The sequence below is a fragment of the Bos javanicus genome, chromosome 1 (genome assembly GCF_032452875.1).
Source record: "Bos javanicus breed banteng chromosome 1, ARS-OSU_banteng_1.0, whole genome shotgun sequence".
Lineage (NCBI taxonomy): Eukaryota > Metazoa > Chordata > Mammalia > Artiodactyla > Bovidae > Bos > Bos javanicus.
The window spans coordinates 154,173,586-154,201,508 of record NC_083868.1 but is presented as its reverse complement, the minus strand read 5'-3'; the positions used below and the strand labels follow the sequence as shown (position 1 = coordinate 154,201,508).

At 39.5% G+C, this 27,923-nt stretch overlaps 1 protein-coding gene across 10 annotated transcripts in view; it reads left to right on the top strand.

Annotated features, from left to right (window-relative positions):
- The window catches only part of TBC1D5 (TBC1 domain family member 5), a 599,010-nt gene that overhangs the window by 350,513 nt on the left and 220,574 nt on the right, over positions 1-27,923 (top strand). For all 10 annotated transcript variants that reach the window (XM_061427849.1, XM_061427904.1, XM_061427893.1 and 7 more), the window contains 4 exons: positions 3,045-3,133; positions 4,657-4,707; positions 4,805-4,874; positions 14,847-15,019. In XM_061427849.1, coding sequence (XP_061283833.1) covers positions 3,045-3,133; positions 4,657-4,707; positions 4,805-4,874; positions 14,847-15,019 — 383 coding nt within the window. The remainder of the gene's footprint in view (positions 1-3,044; positions 3,134-4,656; positions 4,708-4,804; positions 4,875-14,846; positions 15,020-27,923) is intronic.

Sequence of the window (27,923 nt, the reverse complement as noted above, 5' to 3'; positions counted from 1 at the left end):
TGGTGGAAGCTATTTCATTCATCCAGTCACTATGCAATGAGCACCTTGTATATGCTGAGCATATAGTAGGAGCTGGGTTTTCCTAGGTATGTACAGATGTACATACGCACGTACATATACATATATGTATCACTTGCCAAGTTTATAACCATGCAGTACTTCCGTACTCATTTGATCATGTGTCTTGCTGTCTAGATCACAGGCTCCGTAATGGTTGGGAGGTGCTCACTCCATTCATTTTTGTGTTCTCAAAACATCATAGGTAGTTAACGGATAATTTTTGGAATAAATAAAAGTAAATGATGTATGGGCAAATGTAGACTCTGGAGAGAGGTCACAGAAAGTAGAGGGAAGAGAACATTAAAGAAAGTGAGAAGATGCATTTAGGCAAGAGCTGTTTCTTACTAAAGCATCCATAAATAGTTTTAGAAAACATATTGAAAGGAAACGTTCCAGTCCGAAGATCACGGACACCGCCACCAACGACTAAAACCTGGTAATCAACCTAATAAAAACTATGCAGTTGTACATATTTTTGGACTGGAAGATCTGGTATTCTTAGAAATATCTATTTTATTCAAGTTAATACAATCACAGTAAAAAATAGTTTTTGTCTAGCATTTTCTGTAACTAAATTACATTTTCATTTGGATGAAAAAAGTTATTAGAATAGGCAAAATAGTTTTGAGGAAAAGGATAGAAAATATGGGGAACTGGAGTATTTTACAGCTCAAATCGTGACAGTAGTAAAGTTCTTGTTAAGAATGTATAAATTAGTAGAATACCAGTAAAAACAAACCCAGAAAAAATGAAAGCCAAAGAATCAGATTATGATAAAGATGACATTTCAGAACTCTTGGGAAAAGATGGATTATTCAGTAGATGAAGATTACTCAATAAATTAGTTTAACTCTTAGGGAGAGGAAAATGCATATTTATTCTTCGGGGCAAAAAGAAATTCCAGATGGGTAAAGAATTAGCTGTGAAAAAGGAACTTGTAATTTAACTTAATCTCAATATGATGAAGGTTTCTTTGGCATGAATGCAAAAGAAATTATAAAAGATGATTTATTGATTTGACTATTTTTAAAGTATATGGTTTCACTTTGACATGAGATATCATCAAAATTAAAAGGCAAGTTACAAACATGGGAAAGCATTTGTAACAAAAATGACTAAGGGTTAATTTCCTGAATTGCTGAAGAAATATTACAGATTATTAGGGAAAAGGAAACTCTTCATTAAGAGAAAATGGGCAATTCATTAAATAAAAATGGCCACTAAAACGTTTGTATTCAATCTCACTAACATTTAAGTAAGTTAAAGCAACTGTTTGTAAAATTTGATGGGATTTTTAAAAAAACACTACAAATAAAGATGAGAGTATATGAAATGATTTGGGGAGTTTTATGCCTTAAAGTGAGGGAATTATTTCTAAAGGGCAGATTAATTGTATATGTCGAATATCTTAACTCATTTACCCAGAAATTTTTCTTCTAGGGAGTTTATCCCAAGGAAACCACTAGAAATAAGCAAAAGATTACCTCGAGGATATCGCCACAGCTGCTCTTTCTTCCTTCTTCGGCCTTCCCTCCCTGCTTTTTTGTTGTTTTGTTTGCTTTCGCTTTTCTGTAGTTCTCTCCTATAAGCGCCTCTTACTTTCATGATTAAAAGTATGTCACTCAGTTTTTGGAATAATTTGAGATTATTCCAGAATAATAAGCCCCTGATAATGTTTTTAAACCACTTTAGCAACATTTCATTCTTTCTGGGTCTCTACCAAGTTCTTCTAAGGAGCAGTCTTTTCAAGATTTGTTTAGTAGGTGATGTTTACCTAAAAAGATTGAAGTGATGTGTGGTAATTTGTCCTAAATCACAAGTAAATTGTCAGTGGATCCTAAATTATTTTGTAAGAATGTCATTAAGCCCTTCTAATTCCAGGCTGGTGAAGACCTGTCAGTGAACTCTGACAGTTTCCTTCTGGGCTACTTAGTAGCACAGAGCTGCGAGACTGGTGCAGAGTGCTGTGTGGCTGTCCCTCACTGGAGGTTTTCTTTAATCCCATTAGCAAAGAGAGGAGACTTTATTGTTATTTCCTGAAAAGCTGGGGTTTTGTGTTGTCTTTTTGCAAGAGATCATCATAGATAAAAGGAAAATAGTAATTGACTTACTTTAAAAGGCAGAAAAGCGTATAATCTATTTTTAACTTGCTAAAATATGCTTTTGATGCCTAAGTAGGGGGAAAAAAATCTCAACTGATCTGGAATATCTTATTTTTTCACAATAATGTATAAATAATAGATTTTTATAATAACCTTTGAAAGGCAACTTAGTAATTAATATCTTTTTGTTTCTGTGTGTATTTACGTAATCCATAGATGAACAGAATATAAGGACAAAGAAAATTATATTGGTGAAATCACTAAATAAATTGAAAAGTAACTTTATAGTTGAAATAGGAAAAAAAAAATTACGGCCATCTTGGCTTAAGCACCTTTAAAATTTTTACTTGAAAACTTTGTTTTTCCTCATACCTGCTAAAGATTATTTCTTTTATTATCCAACATTTCCAGCTAGCTGACTTCAGCTCTTCCTAAATCTACAGACATCCTAATTTTGAGCCATTATATAATGAAAACATTGGATGTAATTTCCTTAGGTCTCCAGTTCTTAGTTGCCCTTCTTACTACAGATCCTTACACTGTAGCTCATGATTATGATTTGCATAAATGAAATTCATATTTATGAGCACCGATTCTGAAGCAACTGACAGGTGCAAGGTTGTCTGCCATGCCAATGTATTGTTTGTTGTGTTATTTAAAAGAGAGCTGCTCTCCATGTTTTAAAGAAGAATACATGCTGTGGTTGACTCGGAAGTCAAATTCTAAAACTAAGTCTCCTTTTGTAGTTTTTACGTTTTTGCTTCTGTGTATAATATGGAAATGCTGGCAGTGGGGGTCAGCTGCAGGGCTCTCAGCTGAGCCCCTTCTGTCCACTGGTGAATCCTCAGCACCCGCCCCCTCCTTTCTCGGGCTCTGTTCCAGGGAATGCACGAGCTGCTGGCTCCTATCGTCTTCACCCTCCACTGCGACCACCAGGCCTTTCTCCATGCCAGTGAATCTGCGCAGCCAAGGCAAGTTTTTATGGGAGCTCCATCTATTTTTCAGCCCTGTTGTAATCTTTTTTTTAACCTCAACACCTTTTACATTGAAGATTTTGTAAATTGTAAGCATTTGTTTGAGGTTCATGTGGCTGAACCACTTAGTAATTGTAATCCTATTTCAGCTGTGGGGAAACTTGGAATTCTAAATATTTTTGCAAGTCTTAGAGCCGTACCAAAGGAAGACATATATCTAACGGATCAAGAAGAGATTTTTGTTGCAATGGCGAAGTGCTAACAGTTGTTAATATTCATACATTGCATCCTACAGTGACCCGTTCTCTCACACTAAGCTGTAAGAGAACCTATTCTGAGATGTATTTTGTCCTCCCCAGATCCAACTCAATTCAATTCATAAACAGAATAGTTTCACAAAGAACCCCAATTTAAAGAAATACAAATGACTTCCCATGTTTTTTAGATACATTATTATTTCCAGTAGATAACTTCAGTAATTGTATTTAACTTAGGCTGATTGTTAGAATTTATTTTCTAACTTAAGATACCCTCACTAGGTGGGCAAGAGAAGCAGCTTGGAGGCGTCTTGGGAATGGAGAGCCTAGGGACTGTAAACCATCAGGAACGTTCGTAGGCTGGCCCCTCTCCATGCAGAAAACAGAGAATTAGCATGTAGCATTTCATCTGTTTGCGCATACAGTCTTTATTAATCAAAAGCAGCCATCATTTTGCTGAACATATATGAGGGCATTTGTCAAATCAACTTTACTATATCGTAGGTTTGTATTTTCTAGCTCCTTGGAGTTTTTCCAGTTACATTGGATGTATTGGAGAATTTCTTGAATCTGACTATAATAACCATATCTTAATTGCCATTGCCTCAGTTTCTCTATAAACTATGATAAGGATGCAATTAGTATTGAGATCCTGTTCTCATGCCAGTTTTATCTTTTCAAAAATGTATATGCAGACTATACTTCATAGAAAAGTATACATGATTGAAAGTAGCTTTTTAAAAAACAGCTTTTAAATGAGTTGGGTATGCTTCTTTAAGAGTTTCAATCCTTTATAAAGTAAAAGGAGCACTAAAATAGATTTGGACGAGGTTACTGATAGATACTAAAACATATTAAAAGTAGAAGCCATTGAAGGAAAATAAATCAGTGTTTTGATACGGGATCTGTGACCAGTAATTACATATTTCCTTGTTTCATTTGGACAAGTGATAGATTGTGGAGCAATCAGTTGATTCTAGATCAGGCATATTCAAAGAATGTATTGTCACATTCAGCATTTGTTATTTGGAATAATTAGATAGTTACATCACTGTGGTAGAGACAGGGAACTAATTTGTTTTCGATCTTTGTAGAAAGAAACATTTCATATGTTAATAGAGTTGCTCTTTTTATTTAAAAAAGGCTCATGTTTTTTCCTTTACACATTATATGAAAGCTGGCTTAGAGTATAGATAAGGCAACTTCTGCATCTTTTTCTGTTAAAAAATTACACATTCTGATCACTTGCATTGCTGTTTTAAGTGAGGAAATGAAAACTCTCCTGAACCCTGAATATCTGGAACATGATGCCTAGTAAGTACAAAAACTTTTCTGTTATTTTTATTTTTTATGCTATTTTTACCTTAATGAAGATTTAACATTAGCATTATATTATTTTTCTGATCTTTAGTGCAATGTTCTCACAGCTTATGGAAACTGCTGAACCTTGGTTTTCTACTTTTGAGCATGATGGTCAAAAGGTAATTATAGTAAAAATATTTTCAATGTATTTGAGGGAATAAATGATTTCAGTAAATAAAAGTGTAAAATCAGAGAACAAAAGCCATTATTATCACTATAAAAACAAAAATATAAAAATGCCTCAAATAAGTTTGAACTGGGGTTCTAAATCATGCCTCTAATTACTGACAGATTTACAAAGGTAATATAAAAATTTTCATGTAAAATAGAAACTTTCTTTTATATGTGTGTAAATTATGCATGTAATATAATTTCTTAAAAATTGCTATAAATTTTGAATGAGAAGTGTATTTATCTACTTGATCTCTCCTGTCCTGGTGAGGAGACAGGCCCTGAAGCATGTAGGTAAACTGTACCCAGTAGGTTGTTTTACTGATGCATCACTCAATTGAATTTATATGTTTAGCAGCTATATTTATCCTTACTCTCTCTCAGCTTTATTCTTTAACTGTAATTTTTGTGAAATGACATACCATAGTATTCACCTTTTTAAAGTGTACAATTTAGAGGTTTTTAATAGATTCACAGAGTTGGTGCGTGCATCTCCACTTTCTAATTTCAGACCATTTCAGCACCCTAGAAGGAAACCCTGTCCCCACTAGCAGTTGCCCCTCCTTCCCCCTCCCCAGAACATCCGGCATCACTAATGTATCCCCCGTTTCTTTGAACTTGCTGTTCTGGACCTTGCATGTAAATGAAATCATGCAATATGTGACCTTTGTGACTGTCTGTTTTGACTTAGAATAGTGTTTTCACTATTTGGGATATAGCATGTGTCAGTACGTCATCCCTTTTCATGGCTGAATAATATTTCCTTGCATACATATATGCCACATTTTATTTTTCCGTATGTCAGTTGGTAGACATTTGGGTTCTTTTCACTTTTTAACTATTAAAAATAATGTTGCTCTGAACGTTTATGTACAAACTTTTTGTGAACATATGTTTTCATTTCTCTTGGCATATCTCTAGGAGTGGAATTGCCAAATTAACTGTCATTTTAAACAAATATATATGCTAACTTAGGGATCGTTCTGGCCTTTTCATTGTTATTGCACAATATTGGGAAGATTACAAATTATTCTGACAAGGTCTGTTGTGTTAAGAGTTTTGGGTTTATTTTTTTCTATGTGACTAATTTCTTTTATATTAGTATAATTGAATGCGTTCTGGTTAGAAACCGTGTATCACTCAGTTCTTTCGCTTTATCTCTTAAACAATGAGATGGATAACTAATGCTTTTTATGCCTTTGGTCGAGGTCAGGACGAACTACTGCCTGCAGGCCAATTTGGCCTGCCATCTGTTTTTGTACAGCTTGTGAGTTAAAAATGGCTTTTACATTATTAAATGGTTGAAAAAATATCAAAAGAGAAGTAATATTTTGTGACATGCAGATTACACATGCAGATTACACATCACACATTACGAATTTCCACATCCAGAAAAAAGTTTTGTTGGGATACAGCCACGCCTATTTGTTTACTTACTGTCTTCAGCTGCTCTCTCATTACAAAGGCAGAGCTGGGTGATTGCAGCACGGACGGTGTGGCTTGGAAAGCCTCAAACATTTACCATTTCTGCAGAGAAGGTTTGTCAAGTCCTAGACTAAGTGATGTTCTTCCTCCAGCAATATATCACCATGCTCTATTCTGTAAGGATTATTAGAGGGGAAGCGTGCTGTAAGCACATGTGATGAACAGTGTATTTTCAGCAGGTGATTTGGTAAAGAGACTTATGTGAACATCAGATTTTGAGCAGAGTATTTGAATACATTTAATTATAAGCCTCATGATCGTTTTACACCCTGGTCATTTTGTGTTTTATAACTGATTCAGAGTATCTGAGAAACTGAGTGATAAAATGTGAGGGCTGCCAGTTTTTACTTGTACTTATCCACGTTGCTTTCACAGAATCATATGAAAATGGCTAAGACTACACAAAGACACGTAATCAGAGAACACGCAGATATGACCTCTGAGAATCTGTATCTGTTATTTGTGTGTATCAGTGCATCGTGTGTCCCTGAAAAGCATATCTCGTGACTCCCTTTTCATCCTACCCTTTGTCTTCTATTCCATGATTCTGTCATCTTTTAAAGAAGAAGGTTAGAAACTATTATATCCCTCTTTCGGGTCTTCTACTTCCATGGAAAATTCAGTTATATGGCGGTGCACGCCGCCTCGTGCAGTGACGCTCCTTTTATAAGGCTTTCGTGGTGAAGGAAGCAATGTGTTGGTTTCATAGTGGTGTGAAATCGTCATCTCACTGTATCACTCACTCTGTAGCCTGGCACTGATCTGTAAAACACACTTTGCTGCCACTAAGCAGTGGTCAGAAAAGCTCTCTAGTGCTGTTGGTCGTGGTGTGCGTCTCATCAAATGAGATGAGACAATCACAGCTTTATGTTCAATGTAGGTAGCATTCTTCGTCATAAGAAATCCTGAAGATAAGTGGTTTTCATTAACTCTATCTTTATTGTTTCAATTTTCCTATTAGATATGCTATGCTGTTTAGCATTTAAATGACCAGAGAGATTGCTTTCAAGTTTTTTAAATTTAAGAGAGATTATATTAGGTTGGTGCAAATGTAATTGCGGTTTCTAACTGGGAATTTTAAATCATTATAATTAGGGTCAAACACAACTTTATTCATCAAAATAGGCACCATTACAATCAACACATCTTTGCCAACAACAAGTGTCTGTTTACTTCTGTAGCATAAAAGTCCATACCTTGGGACTTGGCAAACCCTTGGAGGCGTTTCCACCTCCTGCTGGTTGTGGAAGCATTTTCCTTGCAGAGAATTGTTGAGATGGTTGATGAAGTGGTGTCTGTTGGTGAGAGGCCAAGTGAATATGGTGGGTGAGGCAAAATTTTCTAGTCCAGTTCATCCCACTTCTGGCGCTCTGGTTGTGTGGCATGCAGTTGGGCATGGTCGTGGAGAAGAATTGGGCCCTTTCTGTTGACCAGTACTGGCTGCAGGCTTTGCAATTTTTGGTGCATCTCATTGATTTACTGAGCATACTTCTCAGATATAATGATTGCACTAGGATTCAAAAGGCTGTAGTGGATCAGACGGGCAGCAGACCACCAAACAGTGACCATGACCTTTTTTTGGTGCAAGTTTGGCTTAGGAAAGTGCTTGGAGCTTTTTCTCGGCCCATCCACTGAGCTGGTCATCACTGGTTGTCATATAAAATACGCTTTTTGTCTCAGAAATGGTCCGTTGTTCCGTAGAAAAAGAGAAGACGACACTTCAAAGTGATGAGGTTTTTTGATTTGTGGACCACTGATAAGGCACCTGGACTCCCCACGTGGCAGTAGTGGTAAAGAACCCGCCTGCCAGTGCTGGAGACATAAGAGAAACGCACTGGTTGGCCGTTGTCAACTTCTGAAGGCCAGCCAGTATGCCCTCGTCATCAAGGCTCTCATCTCCTTTGCAAAACTTCTTGAACCACCACTGTGCTGTATGTTCGTTGCAGTTCCTGGGCCAAATGCACTGTTGATGATGTGAGTTGTCTTCACTGCTTTACAACTCACTTTGAACTCGAATAAGAAAATCGATCAGATTTGCTTTTGTCTTAACATCATTTCCATGTGTGTGCTCAGTCGTGTCTGATTCTTTGTGGCCCCATGGACTGTAGTCCACCAGGCTCCTCTGTCCATGGGATTTTCTAGGCAAGAGTACTGGAGCAGGTTGCCATTATCTCCAGGGCATGGATCTTCCCGACCCAGGGATCTTGCGTCTCTTGCACTGGCAGATGGATTCTTTACCACTAGCAACACCTGTGAAGTCCTTACTCCTATCAGTTTCTTAGTCTAAAATGAAATAAATGTAAATACCCAGCAAATAATGTCATTAGCATAAAAACATAAAGTGAAAAAGACACATTAAAATAATGTATACCATAACCGTATTTATTTAAATACATATCAAATGGCAAAGTTCAGTAATGTAAAACTGCAAATACTTTTGCACCATCCTAATGAAGTATTCTGTTAGGGGAAATCTTCTTAAGTTAAAGCATCCTGTTATTTGAAGAGAGTGTACTGGATGTTACAAAATCAGAAAAAAGAGTCTTGGCTTTACTATTTTTGTAGTAAATGATGGCAATATGAAGGTTTCCCTTTCTCTTTTATATACAAATTAGCAACGAGTTGAGCTCTAAATTTTAATGTAGTCTTCTGACCTTTAGACCTAAGTACACTAGGGCAGGCACTGTAGAAAGTCCAAAGGGCTGTGTTTCATCTTAAGACTGGAAATAATGCTGGGCAGCCAGATGGAGCCCCTTCCCATGAGCCTCCTCTGTCCTTAACAAGCGCCCCCCTCCTGTCTCCTGAGCTTTCTGCCACCCTGCCTAGTCACGACTCTAGGGCGAATTCCAGGCTTTTTTTCTGTGTAGTTCTTTCTTCCAAATGGTGCAGGCAAGAGCTTTACCTTCTTTATGTCGCTGAATCTGCTCCAGTGACAAAAAGCTGATACTCCTTTTAGAGATTTCACATTTTAGGAGGCAGAGAAGTAGCAAAGCAGGGGAGATGGACTGAACTGGGACCAGACACTTGAGCCAAATCTGACAGTACACGTGGGGGCCCTTCAGGGGAAACACTGGGAGGGATGCTTCACGTAGAGAATGGCAGACCAGGGTTTCTGCAAGCACAGTGAGAGCAGGCTGACCACGTGAGGGAAAGACTGCCCACCTGGCTAAAGAATTTGGATTGTTTTGTTTTTCCTGGAGTGAAAATAATGAGGCCCTCTTGAAAACGTTTAAGGAGGGGCTCTGCCATCTTGTGACTTGTATGAAAAGGCAAAAAGATGGGACACTGAAAGATAAACTCGCCAGATCAGTAGGTGCCCAGTATGCTCCTGGAGAAGAGTGGAGAAATAAGTCCAGAAAGAATGAAGAGGCTGAGCCAAAGAACATCGCCCAGTTGTGGATGTGTCTAGTGATGGGAGTAAAGTCTGATGCTGTAAAGAACAATGTTGCATAGGAACCTGGAATGTTAGGTCTATGAATCAAGGTAAATTGAAGTGGTCAAACAGGAGATGACAAGAGTGAACATGGACATTTTAGGAATCGTGCCAAAGAAGCTTAAGTTGAACGGTCCTATGAAGACTTACAGGTGTCCGGTGGCTCAGATGGTAAAGTGTCTGCCTACAACGCGGGAGACCTGGGTTCGATCCCTGGGTTGGGAAGATCTCCTGGAGAAGGAAATGGCAACCCACTCCAGTATTCTTGCCTGGAAAATCCCATGAATGGAGGAACCTGGTAGCCTACAGTCCATGGGGTCGCAAAGAGTCGGCCACAACAAGATCTTCTAAAACTAACATCCAAAAAAGATGTCCTTGGCATCACTGGAGACTAGAATGCAGAAGTAGGAAGTCAATAGATACCTGGAGTAACAGGCAGATTTGGCCTGGGAGTACAAAATGAAGCAGGGCAAAGGATAACAGAGTTTTGCCAAGAGAACACACTGGTCATAGCAAGCACCCTCTTCCAACAACAGGAGAAGACTCTACACATGGACATCACCAAGTGGTCAATACCAAAATCAGATTGATTATATTCTTTGCAGCTGAATATGGAGAAGCTCTAGTGCTTCTGCTGCTGCTCAGTCGCTTCAGGCGTGTCCGACTCTGTGCAGCCCCACAGACGGCAGCCCACCAGGCTCCTCCATCCCTGGGATTCTCCAGGCAAGAACACTGGAGTGGGTTGCCATTTCCTTCTTTGGGAGAAGCTCTATACAGTCAGCGCAAACAAGACAGGGAACTGACTGTTGCTCAGTTCATGAACTCCATGTTGCAAAACTCAGAGTTAAATTGAAGAATGTAGGAAAAACCACTAGACCATTCATGTAAGACCTAAATCACATCCCTTGATTATGCAGTAGAAATGACAAATTCAAGGGATTAGATCTGTTAGATAGAGTGCCTAAAGAACTATGGACGAAGGTTTTTAACACTGTACAGGAGGCAGCAATCAAAACCATCCCCAAGAAAAAGAAATGCAAAAAGGCAAAATTATTGTCTGAGGAGGGCTTACAAAGAGCCATGAAAAGAAGAGAAGCTAAAGACAAAGGAGAAAAGGAAAGATATATCCATCTGAATGCAGAGTTCTAAAGAATGGCAAAGAGAGATAAGAAAGCCTTCCTCAGTGATCAACACCAAGTAATAGAGGAAAACAGTAGAATCGGAAAGACCAGAGATCTCTCCAAGAAAATTAGAACTAGCTGGGGAACATTTCATGCAAAGATGGGCACAATAAAGGACAGAAATGATACGGATCTAACAGAAGCAGAAGATAAGGGGTGGCAAGAATACACAGAAGAACTGTACAAAAAAGATCTTCATGACTCAGATAACCATGATGGTGTGATCACTCACCTAGAGCCGGACACCCTGGAGTGACAAATCAAGTGGGCCTTAGGAAGCATCACTACAAACAAAGTGAGTGGAGGTGATGGAATTCCCGTTGAGCTATTTCAGATTCTAAAAAACGATGCTGTGAAAGTGCTGCACTCGATATGCCAGCAAATTGGGAAAATTCAGAAAGCCACCAGACTGGAAAAGGTCAGTTTTCATTCCAGTTCCAAAGAAAGGTAATGCCAAAGACTGTTCTAACTACCACACGGCTGCGCTCATTTCACACACTAGCAAAGTAATGCTCAAACTTCTCCAAGCCAGGCTTCAGCGGTATGTGAACCAAGAACTTCCAGATGTTCAAGCTGGATTAAGAAAAAAGCAGAGGAACCAGAGATCAAATTGCCAGCATCCGTTGAATCATAGAAAAGGCAAGAGAACTCCGGTAAAATATCTACTTCTGCTTCATTGACTTTGCTAAAGCCTTTGGCTATGTGGATCACATCAAACTGTGGAAAATTCCTAAAGAGATGAGAATACCAGACCTCCTTACCTGCCTCCTGAGATATCTGTATTCAGGTCAAGAAGCAATAGTTAGAACCAGACATGGAACAAGGGACTGGTTCAAAATTGGGAAAGGAGTACGTCAAGGCTGTATATTGTCACCCTGCTCATTTAACTTCTATGCAGAGTACATCATGCAAAATGCCAGACTGGATGAAGCACAAGCTGGAATTAAGATTGCCAGGAGAAACAGCAATAACCTCAGATTTGTAGATGCCACCACCCTTATGGCAGAAAGTGAAGAGGAACTAAGGAGTCTCTTGATGAGGGTGAAAGAGGAGAGTGAAAAAGCTGGCTTAAAACTCAACATTCAAGAACTAAGATCATGGCATTCGGTCCCATAACTTCATGGAAAATAGATGGGGAACAATGGAAACAGTGACAGACTTTATTTTGGGGGGCTGATTTTGGGGGCTCCAAAATCACTGCAGATGGTGACTACAGCCATGAAATTAAAAGATGCTTGCTCCTTGAAAGCAAAGCTATGACAAACCTAGACAGCATATTAAATAGCAGAGACTACTTTGCCGACAAAGGTCCATCTAGTTAAGGCTATGGTTTTTCCAGTAGTCATGTATGAATGTGAGAGTTGGACCATAAAGAAAGCTGAGTGCCAAAGAATTGATGCTTTTGAACTGTGGTGTTGGAGAAGACTCTTGAGAGTCCCTTGGACTGCAAGGAGATCCAACCAGTCTATCGTAGAGGAAATCAGTCCTGAATATTCATTGGAGGGACTTACACTGAAGCTGAAGCTCCAATACTTTGGCCACCTGATGCGAAGAGTGGACTCGCTGGAAAGGACCCTGATGCTGGGAAAGATTGAAGGCAGGCAAAGGGGACAACAGAGAAAGAGGTGATTGGATGTTATTACCAGCTCAATGACATGAGTTTGAGCAAGCTCTGGGAGTTGGTGATGGACAGGGAGGCTTGGTGTGCTGCAGTTTGTGGGATTGCAGAGTCAGACACGACAGATCAACTGCACTGAACTGAAGGAGCGACTTCCCTTATGATCCAGTAGGCAGGGCTCCATGCTTCCACTGCAGGGGCATGGGCTTGATCCCTGATTCGGGAGTAAGATCCCACATACGGCAAGGCATTACCAAAAAAGGAAAAAAATTAAAAGTATAAGGAAGGTAATCTGGTACAGTCTAATACCTGGGTTAGATAGATCACCAGGCAGTTTGCAAGATGGAGTTAAAGCAGGAGGGAAGGAGTAATTCGGTCCCCTAATCAGGTTGTTCCAGGCAGAGAAGCAGCATGTACAGAAGTCCCCTCAGTGGTTGTGAGGAGCTAAAATTGGCCAACTGGGTGTTCTTACTGGAGGATGGGTTGTGTTAGGCTTGGGAAAGCGTGAACAAGTATGAGCAGAAGATGATTAGCACCGATGTGGGCCTGTGGATTTGAAACCTTTGGGCTGTCTGAGATTCTTCACCAACATTTGAGCTTGTGACAGGTGGCCTAGAGCTCTAGATATGAATACAGATTAGAAAGTCTTTGGAAAAAGAACTTTGACTATAGCACTGTGAATGACTGAGCTCACTCAGGGAACTGTATATAAGTTGAGGTTCACCTGACACCAGAACCATGTGGAAAAGCAGCATTCGCGAAATAGAGCGAAGAATGTGAACTCGAGAAGGAGCCTGAGGTTGAGCAACAGGCGGCCATTGAGAGAGGGAGCGTAGGTGCAGAGAGGCAGAACTTGGGGACTGAACATTAGAAGAAAGGGCAGACATAGAATATCACGGTATATCATCAGGACTGGTGCTGAAGCTGGAACTCCAATACCTGGGGCACCTGATGCCAAGAACTGACTCATTGGAAAAGACCCTGACGCTCGGAAAGACTGAAGGTAGGAGGAGAAGGGGACGACAGAGGATGAGATGGCTGGGTGGCATCACCGACTTGATGGACATGAGTTTGAGCAAACTCCGGGAGTTGGTGATGGACAGGGAGGCCTGGCTTGCTGCAGTCCATGGGGTCGCAGAGAGTCAGACAGACTGTGCGACTGAACTGACTGCGCATCAGACTTGAGGGGGTGGCTCAAGTTTACGTGAAGGCATTGCACAGTCAGAGATCGGCCTGTCTTAGTACAAGGTATGGGGTGGCAGGAAGGGAAGTTGTACTGCCTGTGTAGATTTTTTTTAAGTCAGCTACACTTTTGATCTGGAGAATTTAAAAATCTTTCTACCTAGCTGTTGTTCTTTTTTTTTTTTTTAATTTAAGTTTTTTTTTTTTTTCATTTATTCTTGACTGGAGGGTAACTGTCCTACAGTGGTGTGCTGGTCTCTGCCACACAGAAGCATATCCACGCCCCACCATCGTGACTCTCCTCCCCTCACCCGTCAGCCCTTCCCATCCTCCAGGTTGTCACAGAGTACTGTCTGTCCAGCTGTTTAAATTGATCAAAGGACATTCAGAGAGAGCCTTCTTTTTTAGTATTAGTGTACTTTATTTCTTGACTTTTTTTTATTGTTTTAAGAGCTCAAAGTAACACAGTTTTCAATTACTGTTTTTTTTTTTTTTTCATGTCTAATTCTTGTGCCACAAGAAGCATGTTTCCTCAGAGTATTCACTTAGGTGCTGTGGCTGCTGAGGCACGCTGGCCACACACAGAGAGACTAGACAGACTACCTCTAGCCAAAACTGTCTTAAAAGACTGACTGTTACCAAAGAAACTGGTCAGGGGAACACAATTAGAACATATTTTAGAAGGTTTTTCCCGGCCTTTACTTTATGAGCACAGTCATTTATGTGACAGTCAGTGTATTATTCCACATTTGAAGCGTTTGTCCTGAGTTGGTTAAAGTAGTCGTTGGTTCTTCTTTAAACTTCATTGATAAATACTTTAAAGAGTCATGGCCTTACACTTGTTGATTTCACCCTGGAATAACGCCTGTTCTGTGTTTCCTGTGTTTAGGGGAAAGAAACCCTGATGCCTCCTCATTGGTTCTTCTTTAAACTTCCATTGATAAATACTTTAAAGAGTCAAGGCCTTATACTTGTTGATTTCACCCTGAAATAATACCTGTTCCATTTTTCCTGTGTTTAGGGGAAAGAAACCCTGATGCCTCCTATACCCTTTGCTAGACCACAGGATTTGGGGCCAACAATTGCTATTGTTACTAAAGTCAACCAGATCCAGGACCAGCTACTGAAGAAGCATGATATTGAGCTTTACATGCACCTGAACAGACTGGAAATCGCACCACAGATATACGGGCTGTAAGTATCCGATTTGAATCGCAGCAGCACTGAAGCTTGATTTACGGTGGTTTCTGTATGATTTGGATTCACAGAAGCAAGAGTAAGCGCTGTCCCGGCTATAGCTCTTCCATATCGCCTTTGTGTTCTGTGAGCCAGACAGTGTGCTCACTGCTTTCATACGTCATCTTTCATCTAATATCACCCTTTGTTACAAAGGGAGAAGCTGAGACGTACAGTGAAGCTGTTAGTCACTCAGTCATGTCCGAGACTTCGCAACCCCATGGACTATATAGCCCACCAGGCTCCCCTGTCCATGGAATTCTTGAGGCAAGAATACTGAAGTGGGTTGCTATTCCCTCCTCCAGGGGATCTTCCCATCCCAGGGATCGAACCTGGGTCTCCTGCGTTGCAGGCAGATTCTTTACCATCTGAGCCACCAGAAAAGCCTAGGTTTACAATAACCTTACACATACTGAACAGTGAAATCATAATTCAGTCCAGATGGAACTGGATCCATAATCTGCAAAGCCCAGTGCAAAATAAAAATAAATGGCTTTTTAAAAAAATGAGTGGGAATTTCAAGGTGGCAACAGCAGATCATTAAACCAAGCCTTCTGAGAAGTGCAGAGTCATACAGATTATACACATGTGAAGCAGCCCAGTACCCAGACAGTCCTGTAATACATTCATGTTCTTTCCGCCTTATAACGTGCCTATCTGCTCTACCCTTTGGAGTGCATTTCTAAAAGTAAGATAAATGTCTCTCACAGTGAAAATAATATATTAACCTTCTTTAGCTAGATGATTTCTGTAACATACTGTAGCAGGAGAATATGGAGCCAGTCACCCTTAGATGTATATGAGAGTGTGTGTGTGTGTTTGTATGTATGCATTCAATAACTTGTAATATGAGTATGCAAATTAGCAACTTTAATAAATATGAATTAGTTGTGTAGTGCTACAGACAGCAAAAGGATCCTTTAAATTGAAACAATACGACATTCATATCTAATGTTGGGCATTCCCTTGGTAGATGTTTCTTGCAAATCACATCTTTCAACTAGATCGAATATGGAAAATTGAGAAGGTTTTATGAGATATACATAATAGATTCGCAGTGAATATGAGTTCATTATTTCAATTAGGAAGAACCTCAAGTCATAGGTTTTGAAGCAGAGCAGAAGCCACTTATTTAGACGGAGGAAAGCATGTCGGTGAGCGTTGTCTCCGTGTCCGCGTGGGGCACAGTCTGTCACTAGTAACTGCAGCTTAGCTGCTCTCCTCCTGAAGCCCTGAGCTCTGACACCCTCCGCGCTCCTGCTTCCATGATACCCGTTCGCATTTTTGTGACTTAAGCTTGACTTCATCACTGAGAGTCATTCTCATTCCCAGTGGGAGGGAGAAAGCGGTGGAAATCATGGGTCTTGGGCAGCACTGCGGGTTACCGTCAGACTGGCATTTATTCCACTTTTAAGTCTGGCTAACATATGTGTGATTATAGAATAAAAGTCTGTCGCAAACTAACAAGTGGCCAGGTCAGGAGGCAAAGTCTATGTTCTTTTCAGCTTTGTATCCCCTCTAGTGTTCCTGCCTGGGAAACCTCATGGACAGAGAAGCCTGCAGGGCTACAGTCCATGGGGTCACAAAAGACTCGGACACGAGTTAGCAGCTGAACTACAGCAATGCACTCAAAAAACTGGTTTATTCAAATACAGAAAACCATTTTATAGCCTCGAAAATTGTTTTCTGGTCTAGAAATTTGTCTTAAATATTGGAGAAAGAAACCAATGCTGGACACATTTATCACTTCTTTGAAATGCTGTCTTGCTTGCTACCTCTTTGGCTGAGCTGGTGCTTTACATTGCGGTGGTCGTGGCATGGACTTGGGTACGGTGATTTTTAGCCAGTGTCTTCTGGTTTCCTTATCAGACATTAGTTCCCATCTGCTTTCTCTTCATAATGACCCATAGAACTTCTTTCACATCCAACCAGCACCTTCCCAATAAAATTCTGTGATCCCTGACATGATTACTCTTAATCTTTGAACTTCTTTTTTTAACAGTACTAACAAAATCAGGGCTTGCAGTAACAGTAGCTGACTCAGTTATCCCTTTATTTTTGTATATATGTATTATTTTAAAATACACAATTTTTCATCCTTGAAGAAATCACTCATTCTCTTAATTGTTCTGTATTACATTCTGTAGTGCAAGGATTTTACTTATATCACTTGTCAAATTTGATTTCATAATTTCTTTTGGTGAGGCAATGTGGAGTTTCCCTGCATCCTTACGCTACCCTAAGCTGTACCACTCATCTATATATTTCCTCCTGATGACTGTTAGAATGGGCACAAAGGATAATATGAGTGTAATATAAAATGGCAGTTAGAAGCATAGGCTTTGAGTGAACTCCAGGAGTTGGTGATGGACAAGGAGGCCTGGCGTGCTGCGATTCATGGGGTCACAAAGAGTCAGACACGACTGAGCGACTGAACTGAACTGAGCCTTGTTTAACCACTCTGAGCCTTGGTTTCTTCATCTGTGAAATGGAAATAAAACATAGTGGTGCGTACTTCATGGAGAGCCTATGAAAATCAAATCATATACATAAAAGTCATAGTGTTCTGCAGGGGATAAACACTGAGTGTATGGTGAGCACTGCTTTCGTTTCCATTATCTGCCATGATTGTTGCAGACTTAACGTATCATTGCCCTGTCAGCATGATGTACCCTGTGGTTCGTGAGCCCTTCTAGCTCTGACTTTGGCTTTCTGTGTTTTCTTCAGTAAAGCATCCAAGCTTCTACTTAAGTGGAAACGTAATAGCTATCCTTTGTGGGGTGTGCTTCTCAAGAAATAGTACAAAAGTGAAGAGTAAACTTTGAGGAACATCATAGCAGTTTGACAGAATAATTTTATGTCCTTGAACCTAATAAATGTTGTAGGTTTTGTCTCATGGAAATAAATTAAAATTATTAGTTTTGTTTTAAATTATACAAGTAATATTAACCTAAATAACTGCTGGTGCTCCTATATGTTGCTGTTGGGAGAAAGTTGTTTACAAGATGGAGAAGAGGTTATTTAGCAAAATGAAATTATATCCCATATTGAGTCCAGGTTTCTAATTTTAGTCAATCTTAGCAGTTACATGATACATTAAAATCTAATTAAATCTGCTTTCTGATATGGTTGTGGTTATCTTTAAGAAAAAGATTTGGGACTTCCCTGGTGATCCTGTAGCTAAGACTCCACGCTCCCAATGCAGGGGCCTGGGTTCAATCCCTGGTCAGGGCACTAGATCCCACATGCCGCAACTAAGAGACCAGGCACAACCAAATAAATAAGTAAATACTTTCTTTAAAGAACTGAAAAAGGTTTTGTAATTGCCCCCATTCTGGTGTTCTTGCCTGGTGAATCCCAGGGACAGTGGAGCCTGGTGGGCTGCCGTCTGTGGGGTCACACAGAGTCAGACACGACTGAAACGACTTAGCAGCAGCATTCTGATATTTGTGTGAGAATATATGTGGAAGTCTCCTGATGTGGTAAACACTCCATCTATAAATGCACGTGTTGCTTTTTGTTAATAAATGTATTTAGCAACATTAGAATTAATAGTGTGTCCACATGAAATGTGGAACTTTTTGTTCTAGTTCTGTGAAAAATGGCATTGGTGATTTGATAGGGATCACATTGAATCTGTAGATCGCATTTGGTAATATAGTCATTTTCATAATATTGTTTCTTCCAACCCAGGAACATGGAGAATATCTCTCCATCTGTTTATGCTGCCTTCAATTTCTTTCATCAGTGTCTTATAGTTTTCTTCATGCAGTTCTTTTGTCTCCTTGGGTAGGTTTATTCCTATTTTTGTTGCAATGGTGAGTGGGATTGATTCCTTAATTTCTCTTTTTGGGTTTTCATTGTTAGTATATAGGAATGCAAGTGATTTCTGTGTGTTGGTTTTGTATTCTGTGACTTGGTTAAATTCACTGATTAGGTCTAGGAATTTTCTGTATAAGTGGTGCTGGGAAAACTGGATGTGAAAGAATGAAATTAGAACACTACCTAACACCATACACAAAGATAAACTCAAAATGGATTACAGACCTGCATGTAAGACCAGAAACTATAAACTCTTAGAGGAAAACATAGGCAGAACGCTTTATGACATAAATCACAGCAAGATCCTCTATGACCCACCTCCTAGAGTAATGGAAATAAAAACAAAAATAAACAAATAGGTATACATGTGTTCCCCATCCCGAACCCTCCTCCCTCTCACATGTATACCTGTGGCGGATTCATTTTGATATTTGGCAAAACTAATACAATTATGTAAAGTTTAAAAATAAAATAAAATTAGAGAAAAAAATAAATAAATAAATAAACAAATAGGACCTAATTAAATTTAAAAAATTTTACACAACAAAGGAAACTATAAACAAGGTGAAACGACAACCCTCAGAATGGGAGAAAATAACAGCAAATGAAACAACTAACAGGGGATTAATTTCCAAAATATACAGTCAGCTCATACAACTCAGTACCAGAAAAACAAATAACCCAATCAAAAAGTGGGAAAAAGACATAAACAGACACTTCTCCAAAGAAGACATACAGATGGCTACCAAACACATTGAAAATGTGCTCAACATTGCTCATTATTAGAGAAATGCAAATCAGAACTACAGTGAAATACCCCTTCACACTGGTCAGAATGGCCGTCATCAAAAAGTCTACAGTAAATGCTGGGGAGGGTGTGGAGAAAAGGGAAGGAACCCTCTTGCACTGTTGGTGGGAATGTAAATTGGTGCAGTCACTATGGAAGATGGTATGGAGATTCCTTAAAAATCTAGGAATAAAACCAGCATATGACCCAGCAATCCCTCTCCTAGAAATATACCCTGAGGAAATCAAAATTGAAAAAACACATGTAACCCAGTGTCCATTGCAGCCTTATTTACAGTAGCTAGGACATGGAAGCAGCTGGATGTCCATTGACAGATGAATGGATAAAGAAGCTGTGGTACATATATAAATGAAATATTACTCAACCATTAAAAGGAACACATTTGAGTCTGTTCTAATAAGGTAGGTGAACCTAGAGCCTGTTCTACAGAGTGAAGTAAGTCAGAAAGAGAAAAGCAAATATCGTATACTAATGCATGTATATAGAGTCGAGATAGAGGGTACTGATGGAATTATTTGCAGGGCAGCAGTAGAGACACAGACATCATCCAGAACAGACTCATGGACACGGTGGGGGAGGGGAGGAAGGAGAGACTGGGATGTACGGAGGTTGCAATGTGGAAACTACATTACTATGTGTAAAATAGATAGCCAGTGGGGATCTACTGTACGACTCAGGGAGCTCCAGCCAGGGCTCGGTAACAACCTAGACAGATGCGATGGGGAGGGAGGTTCAAGAGGGAGGGGACATATGAATACATATGGCTGATTCATATTGATGTTTGGTGGAAACCAACACAATTACCCTTCAATTAAAAAATAAATTCAAAATTAAAAAAATAATTAGTGTAAAAAATGTTAATTGCAAACATTGGCTAAAATCATTCCAAATTAGCTTATCTTAATTTTAAATGAATTGATGATATTTGTCTTGAAATACAGGAATAAGATCCTATGAAAGCTTGAATGTTATGTAATAACTTGCTTATTAATGCTATTATTTTGTATGTTTAAATGCATTATCTCCTGAATAACTGTAACTGGTTTTTCTTTCACGAAATGTTAAATCAACTTACTATTTAGGTTAAACAGTGTTTGCAATTAACATTTTTTACACTAATTATTTTTCTAATTTTAAATTTATTTAAATAAATTTAAAATTAAAAAAAGCAAAATGGCTGTCTGGGGAGGCCTTACAAATAGCTGTGAAAAGAAGAGAAGCAAAAAGCAAAGGAGAAAAGGAAAGATATAAGCATCTGAATGCAGAGTTCCAAACAATAGCAAGGAGATATAAGAAAGCCTTCTTCAGCAATCAATGCAAAGAAATAGAGGAAAACAACAGAATGGGAAAGACTAGAGATCTCTTCAAGAAAATTAGAGATACCAAGGGAACATTTCATGCAAAGTTGGGCTCGATAAAGGACACAAATGGTATGGACCTAACAGAAGCAGAAGATATTAAGAAGAGATGGCAAGAATACACAGAAGAACTGTACAAAAAAGAGCTTCACGACCCAGATAATCACAATGGTGTGATCACTGACCTAGAGCCAGACATCCTGGAATGTGAAGTCAAGTGGGCCTTAGGAAGCATCACTACGAACAAAGCTAGTGGAGGTGATAGAATTCCAGTTGAGCTATTTCAAACCCTGAAGGATGATGCTGTGAAAGTGCTGCACTCAATATGCCAGCAAATTTGGAAAACTCAGCAGTGGCCACAGGACTGGAAAAGGTCAGTTTTCATTCCAATCCCAAAGAAAGGCAATGCCAAAGAATGCTCAAACTACCACACAATTGCACTCATCTCACACGCTAGTAAAGTAATGCTCAAAATTCTCCAAGCCAGGCATCAGCAGTATGTGAACTGTGAACTTCCTGATGTTCAAGCTGATTTTAAAAAAGGCAGAGGAACCAGAGATCAAATTGCCAACATCTGCTGGATCATGGAAAAAGCAAGAGAGTTCCAGGAAGACATCTATTTCTGCTTTGTCGACTATGCCAAAGCCTTTGTGTGGATCACAATAAACTGTGGAAAATTCTGAAAGAGATGGGAATACCAGACCACCTGACCTGCCTCTTGACAAATCTGTATGCAGGTCAGGAAGCAACAGTTAGAACTGGACATGGAACAACAGACTGGTTCCAAATAGGAAAAGGAGTACATCAAGGCTGTATATTGTCACCCTGCTTATTTAACTTATATGCAGAGTACATCATGAGAAACGCTGGACTAGAAGAAACACAAGTTGGAATCAAGATTGCCGGTAGAAATATCAATAACCTCAGATATGCAGATGACACCACCCTTATGGCAGAAAGTGAAGAGGAACTAAAGAGCCTCTTGATGAAAGTCAAAGTGGAGAGTGAAAAAGTTGGCTTAAAACTCAACATTCAGAAAATGAAGATCATGGCATCCAGTCCCATCACTTCATGGGAAATAGATGGGGAAACAGTGGAAACAGTGTCAGACTTTATTTTTCTGGGCTCCCAAATCACTGCAGATGGTGACTGCAGCCATGAAATTAAAAGATGCTTACTCCTTGGAAGGAAAGTTATGACCAACCTAGATAGCATATTCAAAAGCAGAGACATTACTTTGCCAACAAAGGTCCGTCTAGTCAAGGCTATGGTTTTTCCTGTGGTCATGTATGGATGTGAGAGTTGGACTGTGAAGAAGGCTGAGCGCCGAAGAACTGATGCTTTTGAACTATAGTGTTGGAGAAGGCTCTTGAGAGTCCCTTGGACTGCATGGAGATGCAACCAGTCCATTCTAAAGGAGATCAGCCCTGGGATTTCTTTGGAAGGAATGATGCTAAAGCTGAAACTCCAGTACTTTGGCCACCTCATTCGAAGAGTTGACTCATTGGAAAAGACTGATGCTGGGAGGGATTGGGGGCAGGAGGAGAAGGGGATAACAGAGGATGAGATGGCTGGGTGGCATCACTGACTCGATGGACGTAAGTCTGAGTGAACTCCGGGAGTTGGTGATGGACAGGGAGGCCTGGCGTGCTGGGATTCACGGGGTCACAAAGAGTCGGACATGACTGAGCGACTGAACTGAACTGAACTGAAGTGATATTATGCTTCCCTGGTGTCTCAGACGGTAAAGCGTCTGCCTGCAATGCGGGAGACCCGGGTTCGATTCCTGGGTTGGGAAGATTCCCCTGGAGAAGGAAATAGCAATCCACTCCAGCACTCTTGCCTGGAAAAATCCCATTGATGGAGGAGCCTGACAGGCTACAGTCCATGGGGTCGCAAAGAGTCGGACACCACTGAGCGACTTCACTTTCATTTTCAAGTGATGTTGTAAAATAATATTTCCTAAAAGTTATCTTCCATTAACTTTGTGAAAGATTACTCCTTTTATACCAAAAATGAAATTTCTCTTTAAAAACTCAGAAAATTTATCATCTTGACTTGTCTTTTGTTTCCTAATTATTAGACTTTTTAAAATTCAAGTTCTAAGGGGCCTATTAATGCATGCTGGCTAATTTCCAAAGTAAAGCATTGACTACATGAATTCAAGGTAATTTCTAACAGTTGCTGTTCGGTGTTTTCATTTTGATATGAGAATAAGAATGTCCTGTGATTTCATCACTTAGGAATTATTTTTGTGAAAAAACCTCTAAAATATTACTTTTACCATTTATCCCTGAGTATGTGTTATTTTGTTTCCAGAAGAACCTAATCATAGCAGATAAAAATACAAGTATTCAATGCTGTTTTCTTAATACTATTTTATAAAGAGATTAAAAATTGAAGTTTAAAAATAACAGTTTTTGCTAGGCCAGAGTAACTGTATTTTATTATCACTTTTAAATATATTGAACCTGTATATTTTCAACTACATTTTATTCTTTGATATAAATAGAATACATAATAAGCATCTGTGGGATATGCAGTTAATGTCATTTTTGAGGAAGGATCCTCATAACACACTTGGGCTTTGGCATTCTTAAATTATGAGCACTTTACAGCACTCATGGGATAAATTCCATATCTCCCAAATGTTTATTGTACATCTTTCATTTCCCTTATTTCCTATTTTCTGGATTAGCAGTTGTTTTGCTGTGTTGATGTCTAGTAATTTAGTAGAGGAGGTTCTTGGTTATTGATAAATAATTGCTAAATTTTGATATTGTTTCCAAATATTTATATCACAGTATATTTGTTCTAACACATATCAATGTGATTGTGTATAACTACCAAGTTTTTCGAGCTGATATTTGAAGTATAATCATATGGTCAAAAATACAAGTGTCATCAAAGTTAGTGTAATTACCCACCTTTAAAATTCTCTCTCAACAGATTAAGAAATGGCTCCCTGTTCTAAACACAGTTAGTGATTGAAATGTTCTTATCTTTTTAATGAGCTTTACATTATGTATTAAATATAAAATATATATTTGATACCTTGTTATGCACTGAGCAATCCCCCCAAGTTAATCCTTTTGAAAAAGCTGGGTTTTCCTCCTTCTATATGAAGAGTTATAATTAAGAATTATGGGGAAAGATAATTATTTGAAATAATGATTAATAATTGATAATAGTCATTGTTTCCTAAGGACCAGACATTGTCCCTAAAGGCTGTCATCAGCTACTTATTCTCACAACACATTGGCATACGTATTGTGACCATCTCCATTTTGTAGATGAGGAACTCAGAAGTATAAAGGCTTACTCTGTTTAGATAGACTAGCTACCAAGAAGCTGAGCCAGGCTTTGCACTCTTGAGCCTGCATTCATACTCTGATTTCACTAGGACTATGAGGATGTAGGAAACTGAGACGCGTAGATGTCTGTGTATCAGACTAGACCAGGAGCCAGAGGCAGGGCGAGCAGGCGAGCAGCAGGGACGGACAGGGTCGGGGCCTGGAGTCAGAGGAGCCTGTTACTAGTGCTCAGAAACCCGCCTACTCCAGAATTTCATCCCACTAAAATTCAGTGCAAAGATTAAAAAAATTTTGCAATGTACAGAAAATGTATAAAGAATAAAAAGAAAATTTGTATTCTTTATACATAATAAATCCTTAAAATTAGTAAGAAATCACTTTACGTGTAAAATATTTAGAAAACTAAAGTGAAGCAAAAAATAAAAGTTAGAATTCTCTCTTTTAAAAAAAAAAAAATCAATGGCCAACAAATATACAGAAAGGGTTTCAACTGTTCAAATATTAAAGAGTTATAAATTAAATAGCATTTAACTCAGTGCTAATCTTATTAATTTGGGGTTTGGTCAGGAAAGTAAGTAAAATGCCTGCTAAACTTGGGCTCCTTGACTCCTGATTGCACTTTTAAGCTTATAGACATCTTAAGGGAATCGGAGCAAAGGTCTGTATAAAGATGTTTATCACAGTGTTATTTATGATATGAAAGGGAGGCTAATTTCTAATAATAAAGGAAATAATAGGGTAAATAAGTTCATTTGATGAAATTAGGCCATGAATTAAATGATGTATTTGTGAACTATATAATCCCAAGAGATGATGCTAATAAGAAATTCTAAGGGAAAAAAATCACTAAGAAAAACTACATTTAATCTATTTTCCTAGTTGAAAAACTTATATATGTTTGAAATGAAATTTAGCCTGTAAGTAGTGTTAACATTGGTTATCTCTAACAGGGAATAAAGGTTTATTTTCTATACTTTTTTCTATTTTCTCAGTTATCTCTATTTAATCACTAATTGATTTTATAAGAGTTAAAAAAAAATATGGCAAACGTAAAAAGTGCTTAATTGCTATTAGTGGGCACACATGTCAATATCCAGAAAACTGAAATACTTCGAAGACGTATTTGAGCTATCAGTAATCTTTTAGGAATTAAGGAAAGTGGAGGCCGTGGAAAGAATATTTAACACTGTATTGACCAGAGAAATATTAATACATTGTTTGCCACCTGAATATTATTGGTCAGAGTGTTTTAGTATTCACTTACATAACAAATTGCTAGCCTCAGGCATTATTTTCTGCAAAAATCCCCTGGTCAGTTATGTGTTAATAGGAAAGAAAAAATTTCTGCTTTAACACCTGCAGTGCAATAAAGTGTATTTACTTCAGTCTCTGACAGTATTCTAGAACTTCAAAAAGAATAGATAATCTGTAATCTTTTGAAAGAAAAATTATATATGTATCTATCTAGTATGTGTTCACCAAAACAATTTGGACAAGATAGAACTTTGTTTTCTGTTAAATTACCAGATTAGAGAAGAACTTTTGACTAAAGATTTTTATTTCACCATTTTCATTTAATATTCTTTTGCACAAACAGAGAAATTGAAGACTGAATGATACTGCATTTAGGCTGAAATGGAGCTTTGGATGGTAACTGTGTTGAGAGTATGAATGAGTGTGCTGCGGCCCAGGGCGGGTGCGGTCCTGGTGGCTGCCACACGCTTTGCTGTTGGTCCTGCACAGAATTCCAGCATCTCAGAATCTTTGGGAAGGTCGTAGCTACTCAGGAAATACTCCGTCTCCCTTGTGCTACTTACAGTAAATGGTTGAATATCTCAGGTTGACCAGCCCCTGGTTGTGGCGTTTGGTCCCATCACAGATAGCTTGTTTCACGGCAGATTTCACTCACCTGTCCACTGTGCCTCCCAGCAGAATGTAACAACTATTTGAATTCCCAATAAATGGTAGGCTTTTATTCACAAGGAGCTCTTAGCATAACATAGAGGAAAAAATAAGATTTGATATAATACAGATTTCGATTAAATCATGGCTTTAAAGGACTGGCAAGGTGGCCTAGTAAATGCTAAAATTACAAATAACTGCTAAACAAATATCAACAAAAAACAAAGCAAAAAATGCTGGAACCTACCAGAAATGATACCTTGAATCTGAAAATGAAGCAATCACAGTGAGGTGGTAGGAGGTGTGCAATCACAGTAAAATCACATCGCATACCTGCCAGGTGGGCAAGCCACAAACTGGAAAATAATTATACCACAAAAGTTCTTCCACAGGAGTGAAAGTCCCAAACCCCATGTCACGCTTCACAGCCTGGGGGTCCAACAATGAGAGGAGGAGCCCCAGGAGAAGCAGGCGAACCACGTGCTGAAGGGCAGTGGGGTTTGATCATGGGGATTCCAGAGGGAGAGGGGGAAGCAGCACTAGGGGAGCAGCGATGAGCAACTGAAGAAGCGCCACTCCTGGGGGGCACACACAGGGCCCTATGTGCACCAGGACCCAGGGGGAGCAGTGATCTCCTCAGAGATTAGGCCAGACCTCCCTGCTAGTGCGGGAGGGGCTCCTGCAGAAGCCGGGACAGCTGTGGTTCACAGCAGGGACAGAGACACTGGTGGCAGCAGTTCTGGTGAGGACTTAATGGTGTGAACCTTCCCAGAGGCTTCTGTTTCCTCCCCAAGACCTCTCCCGCAGCCAACAGCTTGTAGGCTCCCAGTGCTAGGACCCTTCAGGCCAGAAAACTACCGGGTAGGAACACAGCCCGCCTCTCGGCAGAGGGGATGCCTAAAGGCTTCCTGAGCACATCCCTGCCAATGGAGGGATAAGACCCAGCTGCACCCACGAGGGGCAGAAGCCCTCCCCAGAAAGCCTGCCTAAGCCTCTCCGACAGCCTCATCTGCCAGGGGAGACAGCTAAAACAAGACGGACTATACAGCCCTGCAGCCAGTGGAAATGGAAACAACAGCCACAGAGAATCAGACAAAATGAGATAGCAGAGGGACATATCTCAGATGAAGGAACAAGATAAAACCCCAGAAGAACCACTAAATGAAGTAGAGATAGGCAGCCTACTAGAAAAAGAGTTAACAGCAATTGTAGCGAGGGTGAGCGAGGACCCAGACAGCACTGGTCTAGATCTTTATTCTAGGGTGAGGGGGAGGAAAGTGTCATTGAAACGTGATGATTTGGGATTTCCTCACGGTCCATTAGTGAAGATCTCCCTTTCTAACATAGGGGTTGCATGTTCTGTCCCCAGTCCAGGACCAAAGATCCCACATGCCTCATGGCAAAAACCCAAAATGTAAAACAGAAGCAATATCGTAACACATTTAGTAAATACATTAAAAATGGTCGACACCAAAAAAAAAAAAAAAACCTTTGAAAATCAGTAATGGCTTTATAATCAAATGGCACTGGTCGCACAGTGGTAAACAGATGGAAGGGGGAGTAGCACTGAGGGAGCAGTGGTTAGCAACGAAAGCGCTAACTTCTGTACTCCAGAAGAGAGGTGCTGATGGCCTGAAACCAGGTAAAAAGCAAGGAGG